The 21505-nt window shown below is 38.9% G+C and overlaps 1 protein-coding gene across 1 annotated transcript; it reads left to right on the forward strand.

The window, feature by feature from the left end:
- The first annotated feature begins 366 nt into the window (after positions 1-366).
- si:ch211-214e3.5 (zinc finger protein 518A) lies at positions 367-15274 on the forward strand. Its single transcript, XM_062414330.1, has 3 exons — positions 367-720; positions 5384-5455; positions 7471-15274. Exon 3 carries the CDS (start codon positions 7491-7493, stop codon positions 11571-11573), a length of 4083 nt encoding a protein of 1360 aa, XP_062270314.1. The 5' UTR covers positions 367-720; positions 5384-5455; positions 7471-7490; the 3' UTR covers positions 11574-15274.
- The last annotated feature ends 6231 nt before the right edge of the window (positions 15275-21505 follow it).

A 21505-nucleotide genomic window follows, 5' to 3' on the forward strand; every position in this document is an offset into this window, starting at 1 on the left:
TGTGAAGTGCTGTCAATGCACAATGCTACAGTGTGAGTGTTTGGTGACAGTGTATGAGCCTGTCTTCCTCCATTACTGTTAGTCTGTCTCTTTGTGTTAGTGTGTCTGTGTGTGTCTGTGTCCAGCAGACAGACAGGGTGGTGATAGATTGTTATAAGTGTTTAGAGTTATAAACACATAGATCAGCATTACAGATCAGCAAAAGGAAACCAACACATGGCAATGTGTTAACACAGTCCAAAGGAAATGGCGTACATCCGCCATTGCTCCTACTGCTTCTTCTTCCACCGAGCACCGTCGCACACACACACTCGCATATACACACAGGCACACACACACACACACACACATGGACACAAGCAACTAATGACGTCGGACTCATGCTGCGTAAACACCGGTAGCTTCTCGTGGACGTGTGGAGAAGCAGCGCACCGTTCCACCGCAGTGAAAGTTGTGTTCATTGGGTTTTCTGCGGGAAATGCCCGTCAACGCACTAGTTTGGGATTTGACAAGCAACACATATTCATCCGCTTCTACATGAGTGTCAAGAGCACGGCAGTACCCGGATGGAGTGTCATGGCCGCCGTCGCTGTGGTTCCACAGAGAGGAGAGAAGGAAGGCAAATGTTTCTGATGTGTGTTTTTTTTTTTTCACGCTCAGCCTTGTTTCCGTGATGTCGGGTGTTGACGGGACGCCGCCTCAACTTGCAACGAGTTCATAGTAAGGAACAAGAGAATTTCCGTAACTTTGAATATCTTGGCGTGGGTGGGGGCTTGATTTGTTGTGTAAAATAACTGCTTATTGAACTCCTCGGACCGTGACACTGTGCCGGAGTGGCGGACACGTCCCCACGCACCGCGCTCGAACTCTGCCACAGTACCGCGGGTCCACACGGGGCTCTGTGTGGCTGCTTTGTGGCGGAGAGTCCACAGTCTGTATATCTCCCCACTGATGCAGCCTCCCCTCGCCTCCACGCAAACTTAACTGTGGAGCGAGGCACTCTCAGAAGTGGAGCTTGGTGAAATGCAGATTGTGAATTGTTTACAGGTAGAGGGTCCACGTTGCTGCTGCTTGTGCTGCAGCGCTATGCCCGTGTCGGGGTCCCAGGCTGAGTGGCTGCAGTTTGGAGACCATGCAACTTTTCCTCTCTCCCCCCACCCCCTACCCGAACCTCGTTCCTACGCGCCCCTTGTAGATGTAGTGGGCCTGGAGGGAGCTACCTGTTTACAGCCCAGGTGATCAGTGAGTCCCGCTAACTTTTGTCACACCCCCAGTTTGGCTGTGTCCACTTTGAGTAGAAGCAATGGAAGCTCGGCAGGCTCGTCTTCTGTGTTGTTTAACTTGATCTGTGCACCAGCATTCCCAACCTGTCTTCAGGTATGCTATGGACACAGGTTATGTAAGTGTGAGCAGCAGTGCAATGTTTTTGGACTGAAGTAGTTGATGCAGAGAAGTCATATAGAGGACGGCAGCCATTTCCCACCTCTAACATGGCTTCCTTCAGCTCCACAGGGCTGACAGGTGACTGAGACCTATGGAGGTGTAGGATGATGCAAGTCTGCTGAGCTCACATTAATATTTAAAAAGTGTAAAGTTGAATGGAGGCGGTGACGGCAGCAGTCAACCTTCAGCCTGTTCAAGGAGTGGGACCCTGTTGCATGTCGCTTATGTAATTAGGGCGGCTTGCCTCAAAATGTGGCTAACAGGAAATACCATCCTTCACTCGCAAGCGCTTCCCCATGTGATCGTCAGATATGGCCATGCCCCCCCCTCCATCACTCTCACTGAAATGTAATTTATGCTAACTCATTGATGAAGGTGTAAACTTTTGGTGCTGGGTTGTACAACAACCCAACTGCACCACAGATCCAGAGGGAGCAGTGTGTGAAGTGTTAAAATGAATTAGAAAAAAAATAGGCAGTCTGTAGTAAGTGCTCCTTTGAACACCTGTGTCCAGGTTCAAAGTAAAACACTGTAAGATTCAATGCTGACAAGTTCTAAAAGTCTGAATTTTGAACATGTCTTTACACCAGAATTTGATTGGACAATGAAAATCCAATCACAGAGCAGAGTCCATTCAGAGGACAGGTCATAGATTGTGTATGTAGAGTAATATGAGACGTAGGAATAGATCAGCTGTGGAGATCAACAAAGGGAAATCAATTGAATGGCGCATATCCTTCATTGCTCCTATTGCTGCTTCTTCACCCGAGGGCCCACACATACCCCAACTTTATTTGGTCTTAATGAACAGAGATCTCTGTGTGTATTTTTGCATATAGAGCTGATAAGTGAAGTGGTCTGAATAGACGAATCTAGAGCTGTCCACTTCAAATCAGATCTTTCAGGATTGACGTTAATACCAAGTCTGAACAGGGTCATACAGAATCTTAAGGAGTTAACATTTCGACGATAACATATTCTCTGCTGCTGAATGCTGAAAACACTACTTAGATGACTGTACCATATAAAAGGTGGAACATTTGTTCGTAAAACCAAATAGGATTTGAAACCAGCTAGTGTGTGGAGGAGCAGCAGTAGGAAATGTTGGGGTTGTATTTGCTTTGTTCGAGACTGTCTCATCCACTGCATGGGGGACAGTCCTGTGTTGTTCCCGTAGAAAAGCTCAGGGAAGTGGTTGCACTGCTCTTTAAAAGAGATAAGGAAGTTAATCAAATGTGGATTCAACAAAGAACCAGTTAACCAGGTTCACCCATACAAAACTAACCAAGCTTGACCGGAACCCGACAGGCATTCAATTTTATCGGTCCAAACAAATCTTGAACCTAATGCAGTTCGTAACAGTGTTTGTTACTCTGTCCCTCAAATGCACGGTTATTGTTTGATTTACCCTATTACAGACATGTGGAGTGTTAAAATGAAGTGGTTGAAGTCTAATCGGTCTGCAACCTCTCTTTGCATCTTTAAAGTGTTCACACGCCGATTAGGGACTTTTGTTTGCAACTTCCAAAATTTGTCTGTGATTGGCAAATTGTGCTGAAAGTCATGTACTCTTCATCACTGAAGTTGAAAAAATGCACACAAAAAAAAAGCATACATTTAATCTTTGTGCCTAAGTTTGTTTTCCATTGTGGAATTGTCTGATGAGTTCTCCTTATGGCCATACACTGGTTTCTGAGTGATGAAATCCGTCATAAGGATAAACTGAGGGGTAGAAATCATCCCAAAACTAATTAATAAAGGACTCACTAATGAAATCAACATGAATATTTGTATTTGTGACTAAAACTGCATCAATCTTAAAAGTAATGGATGGAACCTGCCTGTTAGAAGTGGCTGTTAGCTCAAACCCATTGTTAACAGCTCTGGAGCTGAAGTCTGTTGAAGGTTTCACGCTGAAACCTCAGGAGCAAATAGTAGGTCAACTGCCTCACTGTTACTGTGCCTTTGAGGCTGATTAATGAATATTCTATGTTTCACATCTGTTCGAGTTTCAGGTTATGAATGCTCATACATACTTGCTAATATTAAGACTAATGGTCCTCATTCACCAACCGTTCTTAAGAAGACATTTTGTCTTATAACCCTCTAACGCAGTTTTTATGAAGAGTAACATCTATCAATGTTTTCTTGTTTGGGATTTGTTCATTTGTAAGAACAGAATCTACACACCCGGAAAAGCACACTTACAAACATTTGACAGCTGAAATGCTTGTTTAAAATAATCAGCTATTTAGTTTTTTTACTTTTAATTCAGTTCTATAAAAATATTTAAATCTTTTATCTGAAAGACCATTTCCAGTGCACATTATAATTTTCTTAAAATGCATTGAAATGTGGTAGAGATCCCATACACTGAATATTTGGCCTATACTCCAGAAGATAACACTTTTTAAACATGAACATGTTGAAGAGATTATTAGTAACAAAAATAGTCACCAATCTAAAGGTTTTAACCAATAGGGTTATCATAATAAATGTGTCACATGTTCCATAGTTTTACTGCTACATCCTTAGGTAAAAATGCTCCGTCCAAGTTAAGCCTGTTAATACTGAAAACTGAGTTTCTTTCTGTTCTGACACGAGAGATGGATCAGGAGATTCAACCGCACCACACCCAGATTTGAGGGTGAAGTGCACCCTGTGTGCGGGACCTGAACCTGAATAAGATTCAAAACATTTTGTCTGAACCTGGTCCGCCATGTCTGGTCCCGATGGGTCCCGTCAGGCTCAGCTGAGCGTTCACCTGCAGTGCTGTGTTTCCACCTCATAACTTTCCTTTTATTTTCCCCTCCTTCCCTCGCTTATGTGTTTGACCATATTAAGTTAGACTTCAAATATGCGCTTAAACAATTTTTTTTACATCTTTTATGTGACTCTCTTCCGATTCAGCTTTCACTGAATGTATATCTGTGCTCCATGTATTTTATTTTGTTGTATAGTATGTCTACTGCTGACTATACAAATTATAACAACCTTTTGTGTACGGGTTCAGTCTGGTACTGCCCTTCCTTTAGATCTTTGCTCAATCTTTCCTGGCTTCTTAAATGGTCTTTTCAGTTTCTGAGATTTCTCTGTGTATACTCTGCACTGCAGTCTCATGCCCTTTTATGGGTCTTAGCAGGGCGTTTACCTATGCTAATTGGGAAAACTGGAACGTGCTCTCAACTTATGCAGACATGGCATTCATCAATATAAAAAGACAGACGCAAACAAATCTGCATGAATATGACGTAGATTTCTTAGAAAATTCCTATGAAGATATTGGTGAATGGGGCCCTATAACCACAGTCAACAAGCAGTTGTCTTAGCAGGCAAACTACATGACTATGTTAATTCTTCCATGCTTACTGCTTTAAGTTGAAACTGTGATGTCGGTTGATATTGTTGAACACATCCAGGTCATGTCTTTCTGTCTGTGGAGCTGCCTTTGTGAAAGTAGCCTCATCGAGTCTACTAGCTGCTGTTTCTCACTGGAAAATGTATCATGCTAGTAGCCACAGTCGTCTATTAAATAGTTGCGTAAGGTTTGAAAAATGTTATACAGAATAGATGGCAGAATAGGTCCCATACAAATGATCTTCCAAACAGTAACTTCATAGATTTCCGACAGGGTCTGCTTTATTTCTAAATGGTGAAAACGATGTGGCATGCTGCCCAGCAGAGTTCTCTGGATTCTGTTGAAGAGTTCTCATGTTCGTAGCGCAGAACAATAACATTACATTTTAAGAGAATAATCATTTGTCAGAGGTGATCACTTGAGGTTTAATCACCAAACAAACACTTTTTCTTCAACAAGATGTTCTCCACACATTTTTATTTCCATGTTTGAATCATTAGCGGTCAGTAATAAATGAACGGAAAGTTTAATTGTATGTCTTTTATAACTGGTTGTTGTAATTTCTCTATCCCTGTTTTACAGGCACAGTGGCCACACTTCAAGTTCCTGCTCTTCAAAGAGGACATGTATTGATGTTTTCCTGAAGGAGTACAGGTAACAATATCTTCTTCTTAAATGTATTTTTACTGTTTATATTTACCTCAGCAATGAAGCTATAACTACTGATTGGAATGGTAGATCATGTTTAATTTGTTGTAACTTAACTTTTTGGTTTGTGTTTTGGGATTTATTTTACTGGCTTAGAACGGTAGTTTGCTTTTCTACCCTCTCAATCTTTACAATTATTAAAAAAATACTGTGATTGTTATATCTAGTTTTATTTGACACTTTCTCCTTTTCAAAATGTAGTTTCTCCTTTTGACCGAAAAAATATATTTTGACACAAGTGATACCAAGGTGAACGTTTTGTTGGCCTCAGTCCTGGGCTTCTTTCACCAACATGAAAGGAAGTGGAAGTGATTGAAATTGTATTTGTGGTTCTTGAATCATTGGAAATAACCATGCATTTTGTAGACATTTTTTGTAGATAAAGTTGTCCCTGCGATGATGGTGTGTCCTGTTAATTATTCAGATGAACAGGGGCAGTATTCCTGAAAAGACTTGTTGATTTTAAATGATGTTACTGGAGCAGCTCTGATTAGCATGTATTGTATTGAGCTTATTAGCTGAGATGATATAATTAAAATTCAAGTTGTCTCTTTCAACCATCTGTCATCAGATTGAGAGAAGGTGTCTCACTTATGGAGTTCGCTCAGATTTGTAAAGTGTCAATAGGCTGGAGCGTCTCCCCCAATAAGCTGTCTTTGACCAGCCACAGAGAGCACTTCAACCAACAAACAACTTCATTTTTTTCTGTGTCATCCACTTACTCCTGGGTTTGACATTAACTAAGTCCGATTGTTAAGTGGCCTGTTTGTACATGTTCATCAAATAGTCGTGAGCAGAGGTCTAATCGAAGAGCACAGAGCAGCAGCTAAGCTACTGGCTCAATCAGGTCAGAGGTGAAGGTGACAGACACAATAATCTCCTATGTAACGTCATGGGAAGCTTCACAGCCACTCTTTCAGTATGAGACAGAAAATGCTCAAACAAGGTAAATGCAGAAGTTGTCTGACTCTTTCTTTCCATTTATATCTGAACACAGTGAATGTACATACATGGTCAGTATTCTGTGTATTCTGACTGGGGGAATTTGATTCCTCCCAACATTCTATTGGAGCATGGCAGGAAACACGCTGAGCAAAATGTGTCATTGAAGACACTTGTAAGCACAGTGATTCTGTTTTGACTACATGTCTCGCAGCCAGCCCTTATCTTTATTTAGACTTTCTTTGACTAGCAAATCTAACATCATTTCCTCTACGTGTGAGGGTCATTAGGGGGAGTTGAGTGGGATTATTTGACCTTTTTCATGATAATTTGTTTCTGATGACATTAACGGCACCTGAACAATGATTAACAAAACAATAAGGAAATCTGAATTTGGTTTAACATTGAATGTGACTTCAGCTCTGACTGGTGAACTCATGTAGTGACCGTTCTCGTGTATTAATTATACAGTTAATTATTTGTTTAGGCCACACATAATTAATGCTGTATTCCATTGCTCTCTCTTGTCCTATTAGTAATAGCAATAATAATAATAATAATATTTTAGAAACAATTTTTAGCATGCCAGCATAGATACAGTACTACAGTACTGATCATTACAAGGATTTATATATGTAGTTTTTTATATAACTAATTGAAAACAAAGTTAAACTGTTGTGAACCTGCTGAAAAAAGACACTTTAAATGGAATGTAGCTTCATCTTTCTCAAAAACGTGTTAAATGATGTATATACAGTAATTATCATATTGATGATGCTGTCATATTTGGAATGTGCAAAGAGTTAGCTGGATTTTTTGTTCTTTACTAATTTGGATCACCTTTGGCTGGATACTTCTCAACCAAAGGTTATCATGCACCATTGCATAGTTGGTGCACATTTAACAGTAAGTGGATATATAATACATTGTGTTTTTAGCTTTTTTCTAGCCCTTTTAAATAGATAACAAATGAAGTGTTCTGTGTTTATTAAAAACTTATTTGATTTCTTCTCTTACAGATATCTGCAAATTTACAACTATGGAAGAAGACTTCATAATACCTCACGATTCTGCCAAAAACTGCAGCATATCAGTAATAGTGGAAGAAAAAGACAAGGTAAAAGACTTGTATAAGCCCTTCAGAGAAGTGACAGATGGGTCACACTTAAATAATGCACAAGAATCTTCAATCAAGGAGCATGGAAGTTCCAGCAAGAAAGATAAACAAGCACTCAATAAAGGCCATTGTAAAATTCAGCAAGGAGCTGTTTTCTCTGGAAAGATTCTGAGTTTTGGATGCTCTGTGTGTAAAGACGATTCCACATACAGCCCCAATGATCTCCTCAAACATTTTCGAGCGGCTCATGAAGGAACCCTTCCGACATACCCTTGTGATCTGTGTGGCTTTGTCACAAACGAGTTCCCTGCTCTCCAACGCCATCGGATTGGGCACAAAAATACCCTTGTTACATGCGAGCTCTGCAACAATGATGTTCAATACTCTCTGCTTTTGCTCACCAGACACTACATCCTGTGTCACAGTCTAAATGGACAGTTTAACTGTGACTGGTGTGAGTTTACTACTATGGATGCAGGCACATTCGTGCAACACATCCATCATCATAATGAGAGTCATTGGAAGTGTTTAAAATGCAGACACATCAGCTTGAACGAAGAAGGTCACCAGAGGCACATGAAAGCTCACTCGGATGCATTTCCCTTCACTTGTCAGATCTGTGGATATGGTGCAACACGAAGCGAATACCTGAAAAAACACACTTCAGCTGTTCACAAACAGGAGGCTTGGAAGTCCATAGAAGACAGCAACAATCCAGCTAGTGCAACTGCAACCTTAAAACTTTTAATGAAAAAGACTTCTGAAACAAAGGACGCTCAGAGGATATCAAAACTAAACAGTTTTTCTGGGAGTTTAACCTACCAAAATGGTAATTCATTTGAGGATGCCCACCACTTTGTGGATGGCACTATTGCAAAAAAGGACACTAAAAACGGGAGCAGAGGTTCTCATAACACAGAACAGCTAACACCAGTGATGTTACCAGAATGTGACAACTCACAACACACAAGTCCTAATGCGCTGAGTGCTCTGATGGTTAAGAACAAAATTTCTCTTCCTCCCAATTGTACAACCAAAGTGATGGGATTCAAAATGGTTGATGGCAAAAAACATTTGGTCCTTAAAGTGATCCCAACAGCCAAACAAGACTTGACCATTCAGAACAATTCCTCAATTGAAGATGTGGGATTCTTGGAACAAAATTCTGTTATGGATGAAAGTAAAGACTCTATTGAGAATGGGGAAAGCTTTAATAGCAAGAGCTCTACATTACATTGTTTTACAGCTTCACCAAAAATGGAATCTTGCATACAGATGGATCAAGATGATATAATGGCAGTAAAAGTAAAGATTGAGGAGGAAGAAACCTCTGTTTGCCAGCTTGATTCCACTCCACACAGAGATTATGTTGAGAGAGAAGCTACTCCTTTACTAAAAATGTCTTCAGCTTGTGCTGATATCTTTAGTTCCATAACAAATGATCATGTGGCCGACCAAAATCCCCCAAGTCAAACATGCTCAGAGAGAAATACATTTGATAGTAACCCAATCTCTGTAACAGTTAATTCTGATGCAACTGGAAATAGCAGTTCTAACAGAAGTAAAACTTTAACAGCATGTGCGAGTAACATCACAGTTTTATCTTCACCTTCAAAAGTTGCTCAGGAAAAACTGCTTTCCAAATCTGTCTCCAAAAAAACTACTAGAAACCTTGGTGCTGCAAATGAGTTATCATTGACTGACAGAGTGGCAGATAAACCTATTAAAGAACACAAAGTAAACTCTTCTTTACATACTATAGAAAATGATGAACAATCTAATAGTGCTGACCCTGAGAGTAAACATACAAATGGACGGCAAAATTTAAAAAAGCTTTCATCAAATCCAGTACTTGCATCAGAGTCATCCCCACTAACTCCAGGTAGTAGAGAAAGTGCTCTGGGCACTGAAAACTGCACTCAAAATTCACCGAACCAAGAAGTGTTCACCTTTCATAATTATTCCAAGGAAACATTCTGTACTTCACCTAACAGTTCCCAAAGCTTTGACAATATGTCTGAATACCCAATTGACAACCAAATCTTTTGTGAATCATCTCAATTCAGCCTGACGTTGGCAGAGTCTCCAGAACCATTCACGAAAAAGGGCAAAAGGGTTAGAAATCGGGAGAGAATGAAAGATGTTAAGGTTGAGGTTGATGAGTGCACAACTAGTTTTGATGATCCTACCACTGAAGATGAAAATCCAGAGTCGGTGTTCCAAGACTTTAATATCATCAAAATTGAAGAGGACAGCATTCCAATATCAAAAACACAGTCCGAGTCAAAGAGTAATTCAACATCCTTTGCGAGTTTTGTAGAAGAACATTCAGATGAAATCATTACCCAACAGCTTCACAAGGAAAGAGTACAATGTTCAAATACCAGCAATGATTCTTTGAAACAATCAAAAAAACCTCTGCGAATTCTTCAATTGCCAGAGGGCAAGAAGCCAGTACTCCTGAGGACTACCGAGAATCAATTTGCCATGCCTGTACAAGTTGCGGGAAGTCCAGGCTTCAAACTGATATCCAATTCTTCAAATCCTCAGATTAATGTCTCTTACTTGAAGCAAGGGGCAGAAAGATCAAGTATCCCAACCGGTGTAACTTTAACCCCAAACAGCTTGACAGTAGGTGTATCAACGCCAAAGGCAGGGGTGACTGAAAAAGGGACGGCTCTTCTCTCAGCTGTTCAACCAGGTGTTGGTACCACCTCAAGTCACTACTTCATCAACAGCCAAGGTTTAAAAGGTCCTGTGCTCCTTTCAAGCTCACCACAGAATACACCCATGGAAAAATCGGCAAAGACACAGCCCACCTGCTACTTTGTACAAAGGTCTCTTCCATATCTCCATACCCCTGGCAGTTCCGGCCTAAGACTGGCAAGTTCACAAGACCCACTGAACTCACGGCCAGTTTTGGCCATGCCCGTGAGCTCTTCAGACAAACCCAGCACTATGCAGCCTGGTCGACAAGCATTCTTGCTCCGGTACATTTCTCCTTCCAAATCAGGCATACTTCTGAACAACCAAGAAACAAAGACTGGTAGTCAGTGCAGCCAAACCAGTGAGAGCCCAGGAAATAAACTCGTATTCAAAATTGTCACCCCTACTGGTAGCGTCCTTACAAGTGGTGCTCCCACCTCAAGCAGTCAACCTTTGTTTTTGGCAACTAGACCTCAGACCCAGTGCTTTCTGCTTTCATCAAACAAAACTATGGCAAATGCCTCCAATGGAGTCAAGAAATTGATGACCGTCCAAAATACTGCACAGAAAGATGTCAGTGGATCTTGTTTTTCACCCACTGAACTGAATGTAAAAGTGCAACCGTATGAAGCAGAGAAGCCTATTCTAGCCCCAAGGCCGATTCGTCCTCCAAGCCAAAGGAAAAGGCGCATAAAACCATTGTTTGACGAACTTCCAGCAATTGGGCATAAAGCAAGAAGACTGTCAAATAGAGTACTGACTGAGAAAGAGACTGCTGTCTTATGGAAGCCCGTAGCCAAAGAAGTTGAAAGGACACTGAGACTTTCCCCATTCAGTTCTCTACAGCAGATCAAATGTCCTCGTCGGTACCAACCTGTTGTGGTGCTCAATCATCCTGATGCTGACATTCCCGAAGTGACGAATATCATGAAGGTAGTTAACAGGAACAAAGGTGCTGTTACTAAGGTCTCTCTGTGTCAGAAAACAAGCCAAGCAATCTCTGAGCTTGGTGCTGAAGGGAAGAACTACTCAACCAAAGGTGTGTCATCTCATGGCGATGATCCAAGACCTCGGCCAGTTCATAGTTCTGTCCGTGAACGATTCCTTCTGAAACTTAAGCTAAGGAAAAAAAGCAAAAAAAAGTATGAGGTAGTGGGAAATTTATCAGGTTGTAGACCAGAGTCCATGGTGTTTGACTGCTGGTTTTGTGGTCGACTCTTCAACAGCCAAGAAGAGTGGATTGGCCATGGCCAGCGGCACCTCATGGAGGCAACTAGAGACTGGAATAAACTGTTCTAAACTTTTCCATTTCCTTCAAATGGCTACATATTCTGTCCGTATGAGGTGGAACATATTATATATGTTGTATATTTTTAATGACCTTCCATTATATGTTTGTTCTGAACATGTCAAGACATATTCTTAGGTGAATTATAGTTTATCTTTTCATATGTGCATATTCTGGTAATTTATGTACTGGTAGCATGATTGATATCATGCATGCACAGATCACATTGAACTGTGAAAATGGTACACTGTAATCAGGAGTTGTAGGAGCACTGGCTTAAAAAAGGGGATAATATCAGTAAAGGTTATATTAGTTGGATAAATGACTCAGGTGATTTCATATTGATTTGATTTGCCATTTTTGCGCATTAATATCATAAGCATAGGCCTAGTTCAAGGGACTTTTGTATATGTTATTGTCCTGTACACGAGGACAGGAAACGTTATTGTTCAGCTTAACTGATGACAAGTTCAATTCTTTTGCGCTTTTGTTGTAAAAATGTTTGCTGTCCAAATAATTCCTTTTATGTACATTTTAATTAAGAGGATACCATTTTACACTTATCAGGTGTAGTCTAGTTTTCTAATGAGGATTTTGTCAATCTGTAGCATGCGTTTTTCAATGGCAGAGCTGAGTTTATTCATATAAATGTTTTAAGTCTGCCAAATGTGGCAGCAAAACAGGGATACTTTATTAATCACTGCAAGAACTTGACAAATGAGGATCGGCCCATAATACACCCTATGCAATTTCATTCAACTTTAAGTTTTGTTGTGAGCAGCTCAGGCTTTTAGCTTGTGTTCATGTTGTAAGACACGCAATCACATTTAAATCTCAATTTAATGATAAAATCTCAATAGTCCTATAAATTAGCTTTAAGATTGAAAAAAAACTTTTGTGGGTAGTAATTTAATTTCACAGTAGATTCCGATACAGGATGTAAAAATCTAGAGAGCCATGACATGAAAATCTGTATCGGAAAATACAAAAATGTCAAAGTGTTTTCATGGGAACCGAAAGTAAGATTTGGCATTTGTTAAAATGTTGGATACCACAGTTGACAAAATAGTTATTATGACATCATTTCTTATTGGAGAGATGAAAATTCTTTCTAAGTACACCAAACATTGAGTGATCAGTGGTAACAAATTACTGTATATGCTTAAACAAGTTATTAAAGGCCAAATGATTATTCCCCTCCAGGACAAACCGCAAGTCTTCTTAAAAAAAAAAATATTCAGAAAATGCAGTATTTGTACCCAGATGTTTTTTTTCTTCTAGTGTCGGTCACACTAATATTGTAACATGGTTTGGTTGCCAACAGGGAGAATCCAACCAAAATAAATGTTTGACCGGTTCAAATCTGCTCAGCTAAGAATGTCAAGACCTGTGTAACTCCACCCCCCGCTACAAATTAACGGTGTATGAGCCACTTGGACCACTACAAAAGCTCTTTGGGGACTGGTAAAAATATACGTTTGACCCTTTAACCTGTGTTACTGCAGCTCGGGCTGATTAGAGAAAGGATAGACGTCACTTTTATGATGAGAGGGGCTGGCTGGATCACCCCAACGTCTCATATCATTTTAATGTACAGTAAGCACATAATGTGACAGCAGAAAACATTTATCCCTATACAGGAGTAGGTAGGTTTGTGAAATGGACCCAAGATAGAAATGCAGAAAAGGTGTTTTTACTGTTTTTAGTTCGATAAAGTTTCTTGGTAATGTTAAACATTTGGAGAGGTGATTTATATTTACTGATCTTTGGTTTTCATGCTCTATAGAAGTTATAGGAGTAATAGGATCCTTGAAGGTGATCCACATATTTCACTTACTCCTTTTATTGCATTAATGTTGTACTGTAAATCTGCTCACTGTCTTCAAGCTCAGTATGCTGTACATACATTTATTTAAAATTTACACCTCATACTTTTACAGCAAAAGGACATGGACTTAGTTTTTTCTTCCTGGGTATTAATGATTGTTTTTCATGATTATCCAACTGTAAATTAATGTTTTATTCCGTTCAATATGCAAAGTCGACTGAATAATGCAAGCCATGCAAATATTTTAATATTTTAAATGTCTTTTTTTTTAAACAGTCAGCTTCCACTTGCTGATGTCCTGACCTCAGCAGGACATTTCAAAGATGTATCAAACAACGCATTAAATAAATTCCTAATATCCATAGATTAAGCATCAATATTAGAGCCCCTTCATTTGTGAGTCGCTAGAAAAACTTTTACTCAGTCCATCAGCTGTTTTCACAATCTCTCCTTAAAGAGATTGTTCTATATTTTACTGAATACTCTTGGTTTATTTAATTTGGTTTATTCTTCTGTACCTGCTCAAGTCGATGTTAGCCATGGGGCTCAGTCCCTGCATCTGGCAGGTGTGTGTCAAGAAATGGTTCCAGTAGATAACTCTCCCAAAACCGCAAATAGCCATTCCTAAATTCTTTATGACAAAAAAAATCACATGGAACATGGAGGGCTGTAGGCTTGAAGTGTCTTCGAGTGTATTTCTGGACATTGAAAGGCCAGCGGTTTCCCCTGCTAACGTCGCCAACCAACTAACTCCAACTCTGTACTGTATTGAAGTCAATACCCATCTTATATTTGTATATGTTGCTCTAATAGAGAAACCAGTATAATTATTTGTCAGAACATTGACTGTTCTTAAATACACCAGGGTAGCTACCTCCTAAAAAAAAAAAACTCTACTATGTTCTTAATGAAGCCCCATTTCAAAACCCAGCATCTGTTTATCCCTTTAGATGGAAAGTCCAGCTCAATCAGAACCTTTGTAAAATCCACCCTTTACAATTGAAGTAAAATATGCCAGCTTGTAAAATATCTGAAATCCCAAATTTTAGAGCTTTTTGTTTAAGAACTTAAGTTATCTCCTATCCCCAAATAGTCAAGTGGTGTTTTTCTTCAATTTTATTCTTCATTAAATTGTGTTGTTTGGAATCAAACTCTCAAGGGCTAGATCTAAGAATAGTGCTCAAACATACTTGAAATGAAAAGATAAAAAAATAGCTAAAGGTTACTTATACTTGCGTCTTTGCAAATGTTACCTCCTTTGGTTTGTGATGAATGTGATTTTTTATTTTCTAAAATGCAACTGATTTCAACATCTTAATGCCAATTCAGTGTCAAGATTGTGTTTTGATTTATAGAGCTGTTCACAAGGCTGACAAAAATTAGCCTCACATCCATACTCATACTGTTACTAAGCCTGCACAGCTTTAAGTAACTAACCTCTGCCTAACTGCTCGATTTGACCCCAGCCAAATGGATGCAAAGAGTTTGTTTCTGATGGGTTGTTTGTTTTGGACGGATCCACAAGGATTCACTAGTATGTTTCAAGCACCTTCATCCGTTTGGCTATTTCTGCACTTCTCTCAGAAGTATTGTGATAACTTGACACCGCTCATTGTGTGGGGATACTGCTACTAGATAATGTTCTTTGGTCAGCTGTTCAGCTCTACTCTTCAACATACCATATTATAGGTTTCTCCCCTCAAATGCTGAGCCCATGATGTACAGTAAACTGTTCTTGTCCAGCTGCCTGTTAAATCTTTTTAGAATCTTTCCTCATGCTATAAGTGCCTCAAATGTCCTTTTGCAGGTTGACAATGTGTACTGTGTTATTTTGTTTATCTTAGTGGTTCACTCTCCTGAAATAAATGTACATACCTTACGGAAGCAATGTGGATTTTATTTTTATTTGTACATTTTAATAAGTATTTATAAATAATTACAACTAGTTATATTCTAAGCGCAGTTGTTTTGAGAGGGAATGAGAGAAATGCTCAGTGGATCATGAGTTCCCCCAGCAGTTGTGGTCTGTAGCAGCATTGACCTCATCTGACTCACCTGATTCAGTTCTTGTTATAAACGCTATGGAAGAGGAAAGTTGTAATTCCCACCTTACATGTCTGCCTCCTGAACCTAAGAGAATCTAGGAGTTGTGATAATATGGCCTGATAACATCCATTTGTGATACTATAGTTTGTTAATAATCTTGAGGACAGAGGTGAAATTATAAAATTCTTTCACTATGCTGACAGTGGTGCTGAAAAGATCCACTTGAGGGCAGCACAATACTAAATGACAAGTCTTGGCTCTTGAATTTGACTCAACAGAATATCTTTTATTACAATCTAATCTTAATTTTGCTTGAAATTATAGTCCAGCCAAAGTAACTCATTTTGGAGCCAAAAATCGAACTAATTGTCAAATAGTTTTTTTCAGCATAGATCATTTATATGAGGTGTCCAGAACAACATACTAAAAGTCCTGAGAAATCCTAGTTGAGGAAATATGTTTAATTCTCATCAATGTGTGCCAATAAGGCCATGGAACAACACACACCAAGGGGCAATTTTTTTTCCTTTTCCCCCCCTACCAAAATTAAACTTTACACAATGAAAGTAGCCATGAAAAGTCACATTTTTTGTATTACAAGTTTATTTTTAAATGAATTTGAATATGCACATGAGTTCTCCACTTATTGAATATTTCCTAATTTGCATAGGCCGAAACACCATTCATATGTATGACAAATACATCAGCCAAATCTTCATCCAATCATCCTACTGCCAATGGGTGATGGCAATGCCGCTTTTAGACTGGCCTCTAACCTGAAAACTGCCTGGCTTGGTAGTACCTGCCAGGGTTATAACCCCCGCCGGTATAATACAAAACAAGTTTCTTTCATGTATACTTTTACGATGTAAAGTTTTATTGTGGTAGGAGTAGAGGAAAAAATGTATTCTATTTGGGTGTATTTTGGGCATATTCGATCAGTGTATAGCTCATTTGCATATTCAAATTAATTTCCAAAGAAACTTGTAACCCAAAAAATGTGACTTTTCATGGGTACTTTCATTGTGTAAAGTTTAATTTTGATAGGAGTAAAGGAAAAAAATAGCCCCATTGGGGTGTATTGTTGCTTGGTCTTATTGGCACACATTGATGAGAATTAAATTAAATTTCCTCAATTAGGATTTCTTAGGACTTTTAGTATGTTGTTCTGGACACATCATAATGATCTATTCTGAAAAAAATTATTTTACAATTAGTCGGTCGTAAAACCCTACTTTGCCTGGACTATTACTGTCATTACAGCAAAAGTAAAAACATTTAAAGTCATCTTCAGATTTCTGATCATGTCTGAGATTTTCTTTCCACTTTATGTTACAACTTAGAAGAACATTTTCGTACATAAATACTTATACTTATATATAACTATCATAGTATGCTGCTTTAACTGTAAATATAAATAAAATCCCTGTCCTTTGTGGTTAACTAATATCAAATGTTTTGTGTGGTCAGTCCTACTGAATGGAAAGGTATAAAGTAATCGTTGACCATGACAATGAATTGTGGATTATGGTGGCATCTGATCGTGGACTATTCTTTTCAACAAAACTGCTTGATATACAATATGTCTACTCGCATACTCTACCATTTCTGACAATATCTCCTAAATTCAATAACTTCCCATTATGTTACAAACTGTTTCTTCTCGTCATCGTTGTATATACTCTTATTTTGTTGATGTACTCCATTACACGTGGCATCTACTGCACTTCTGTCCGTCCAGGGAGAGGGATCCCTCACATGTGACTCTCTCTGAGGTTTCTATGTTTTTCCCCTTAAAAGGGTTCAGTGCAGATGATGTCAGATTGATTGATTGATTGATTGATCAATTGATTGATTGATTGATTGATCGATCAACAACCAGGAAATAATGCATATTGCTTATCAGTCCACAGGCACTATCCCCAACCTTCATGCATCATTGAAGAGGTTTGTTGAGGACTAACAATTTTCACGGCCTCCAGCAGCTCCTGTACACCTTGCCACTGAGATTGTATACAACCTCCTGACTAAAACATTGAACAGTTGACTCTAGAGTATTTCAATGTGGCCTAATCACATGTCTCCAAACTATCTTGGGAGGCATAAGAAGATCTAGGAATCTGGAGATCTCAGCCAGGCATTCCCACTTCACCCCTGCTACACAGTGGGTTTACAACTACAACTACTGCCTCCCCCGCCATCTGATCCTCAGCACAAATTGATGATCAGTCGACAGACATGCAGCTACAAATCGGATGATATGAACAACAGTCAAGCATTAATTTTAGCCAGCGGATCTTCTGGTAGCTTGTGCTCTTATAAACCAACTAATGCTCAAATATAGTGTTCATTTCTTTAATTCACGCTAAGATTTCACAATAATTTCCTTCAAACCCTGGAAAATAGCTTGGATCTCTGCCTGTTCAAAACTACTCAGATTAACTGTCATGGTTGTCTACCACCTTAGATGCAGGTCCCACAAACATCCTAATACACAGTATGTAGTGCTTCAGCTCGGGTATGAAGCAGTGGAACCTTTATCACTATTTCTATCTTGTAAAATGGATGTATCCATCTTTATTCAAATTTGGAGGTAAAAATCTTAATTAAAGGATAATGCTGAAATTCTAGTACCAGTCTTTTTGAACTTTTTATTCAAAATTTAGCAACAGATGCAAATTTGCATCCCAGTCTTTATGAATAGTTTTGATGTGAAATACATGTCAGTGAGTCACATTTTTGTGTCATGCATTCGTCAAGCAAATGTTGTGCAAAGGCCTGTAGCCTGCCCCCTTTCCAGGAGAGCTGGGAATATTATACCTAAATATTTAAATTTGTAGGAATCCCTCTAAATTTATATCAGTGACCATTGAGAAGACGTGTTCAAGTGTAACATATAAAAATGCTTTTCTTTGTGGGAAAATTGCAGAAACATTTCCAGAGAAGAGGCAGTGCCGGAGACCAGCCATTTGTGAAGCAATTCTGCAGTAATTGTACAGAACTATACAATAATATACTAAAAGTAGTGATCTATAACTATATGTACAGCATTTCATGTCATGTAGTCAGGTGCATGCAATAGGCCAGCGCATCAGGAAGAATGCCAGGTCTGCAGGCCTCTGTAGGGCTTCAAAATAGGTCATGTTCACATCAGGGACATCTGCATAATTTTTTTGACTTCTCTGCTGCTGAAGTGGTTCAGGCCAGTGGCCTGTGGCTTTGGAGGAGAGCACTGTGTGGGGGAAGGGATGGATGGATGGAGAAGATCTCTACTTTAAGCGTTATCATTAGGGATGCTCAGACAAACGCAGGAGATGACGGACAACTTTTCATAACATATTTATAGACACAGTCCTTTAAGCTCTGGGTGTGTTGGATTTGGAAGATGAAGTGGTTATTCTACTCTGTCAGACGATAAGTCACAAGCTGTTGTGTCACTTGGGTGAAAATAACAAAAAAGCTTTTGTGTAAAATATGTATTCACAACCCTATAGACTGAACATAGTTGTGGGTTTCAGCTATTACAGCAGGAAAGGAATGTCGCTGCCTAGCCACAAATTCATGTCAATGCAAATCATTTGTTTAAGGCAAAAAAGATTCGGGATTACGCTCATAGCACCATGTTAAATATACTGATACAATCATAAGCAATCCAACCTGGTGTTGGTGTTGACATTTTCAGTTTATAACCAAGACCACCACATTTCCATCAATCCAGTAAATCTCCTTAACAAACCCATGAGCTGTTTGATTACACTTTAGTTTCTATGAGTGGATATTGTGAGAAAAACAACAAAATATGTTGTCTTTAAATATTGTTTACAGGTATGGTAATAACCGACAGTTTCTTGGATTTATACATATGATGGAGTTGACAGTCACGCTTAATGTCTTTTAGGCCTGGGGGGGGGGGGCTTCAGGCTAAATGTTAACACATCTTAGTTTAGCAGGTTACATATTGACTGCTCAGTCATCCCGTTCATAGTATCTCCAGGAGTTGTACCTAATTGTGCATTTGCATCTGGACTTCCTTGAGTTTCTTAAAAATCTGCTTCAAAAAATATATCAAATATTCACAGATTAAATATACAAATTTTACGTTTGTCATTTTGTTAATCATTTAAATGATAATCATGTTATATAATGTCATGTTTAATTTAGTATTCATAATTCTGACAAGAAACAAGTTTTCAGGTCCAATAAACTGGAAATAATACTTTACAATATTTACAAAGAATCGTTTCAACGTCAGTGGTACGGTCCTTTGAACAATGACTCATGCTGTGTATCACAGTAAATCTTTATTTCGAGTGCAGACAACACACAGTGCTCATACTGGCACTCCCTTTGTCTCACAAGGTGTCCACTTGATTCTTTACACTGTTTAAATCCACAATAGCAAGTGAGAAATAAAAAAATGCCACATTAAAATGGTTTCATGCTTGGACAGTATCCTTCAGTATCAGTTGAACGCTGACAGATGATCTCTGTCCATGGGTTTAAAGCTGTCGCAACACTGGGACACAACAACACATCCCATGTACAGTCATCAACGTCAGGCTGAAGGTTATTGTCGCTTGATGATCACGCCTGATACAACAAACTGGGATATGTTGACATAAAAGTGACCATCTGTGTTTAATCTACAATATATGACAGGGTGACATCCCTCTTTGATTGAATAGTGTCCCTTTGAAGGCCTAAGTATGGCCTAAATGTAGAATAAAATGTAAGGATGAGTTTAACTGAGTGAAATTCAAAATATGTTGCTAAATACCATGAACCAGAGAGGTGTTTCAGTAAGAAGGTCCAGAAGAGCATCTTTTAATGTGGCGAGTCTGAATTAAGTTAGCCTAAAAACCCAGCTTTTTGAAGAGCTGCATCTGTATGATACCGATGTACTGTGTCTCACACCTGTGCCTGCAAGGGGATGTTTTTAGAAATAATCCTTTTTTTTGAAATCGAGAAAAAAAGCGCACACACTTAAATCCTCAATTAGCCGTAATATATATATCTACATATATAAATATATATATATGTATATTATATTAATATGATTATGATATAATTTATTATCTTTGTATGCTGAAATGTCTCATTATTATATTATAATAATTATTATATTAGGGATTTGATGAAGTTAGCTCCATAGTCATCACCTGAGGTAAACCCATGACAGCCGAAGCAACCTGAAGTCACTGACGACATGCCAATGACAACCTTATGAAAACTAAATAGGACTTCACGTTTTGTGTGGAGAGTATTGCTGCAATCAAGAATGAACTCCACAGGATGAAGCAGCTTTACAAAGCCAGATCTGAGCTTATGTAATTCTCTATATTCATGTCTGGTTTAACAGCTGCTTTGTTTTCCTGTTTCCAGTTTCTATGCTAAGCTAGGTTTATCAGCTCCGCCGGCTGTAGTTTACATATTTGCTTCACTTAAACTTATTAAAGTGGCAATAGACAACCCACTAACCTTTTCCCAAAGAACGGAGCAGCTACCAACAACACAGAGACTAAAAATTATCAATGCTAGTTTGCAAAGATGAGGGAAGATAAAAGCACGGTTTTGTATAGAGTAAAAGTACTTCATGCTTCATGCAAATACATGTAACTAGAGCAGGGGTTGGCACTGGGGTGGAGGGTTTGAGAGGTAATTGTTATATAAGGGCTGGCAGGAAAACACTTCTCTCCCAATTGGAGACTATCACGATACTTGTGTAATTATTCAATGTGTATTATTAGTTTTACTTTACAATTCGTCACTCATTAATATGATTTACTGCAATTTTGTTTGATGCGAGGAGAACATGCAAACTGAAAATGACAAGACCTGCACTGGCGAGATCTTGATAGTAAATACTTCTTCATATAAATATCCACAGACAGAAATCTTATGATTATGTCCACTTACAAGATTGCTATGATAAAGGCAGAGTAAACCACCCAGCTGCATGAACAAGCAGGCAGCTGTTGTTAATATATAAGTGAAATCCTCTTCCTGTTTTGGTTGAGTAATGGGAGACATGCTTCCTTTTTGTACGAGTGCATCAAGCATCCATTTTTT

The sequence above is a fragment of the Platichthys flesus genome, chromosome 20, assembly GCF_949316205.1.
Source record: "Platichthys flesus chromosome 20, fPlaFle2.1, whole genome shotgun sequence".
Classification (NCBI taxonomy): Eukaryota; Metazoa; Chordata; class Actinopteri; order Pleuronectiformes; family Pleuronectidae; genus Platichthys; species Platichthys flesus.

Coding starts and splice junctions, on each gene's coding strand:
- si:ch211-214e3.5 (XM_062414330.1), top strand. CDS start 7,491: ATGGAAGAAGACTTCATAATACCTCACGATTCTGCCAAAAACTGCAGC.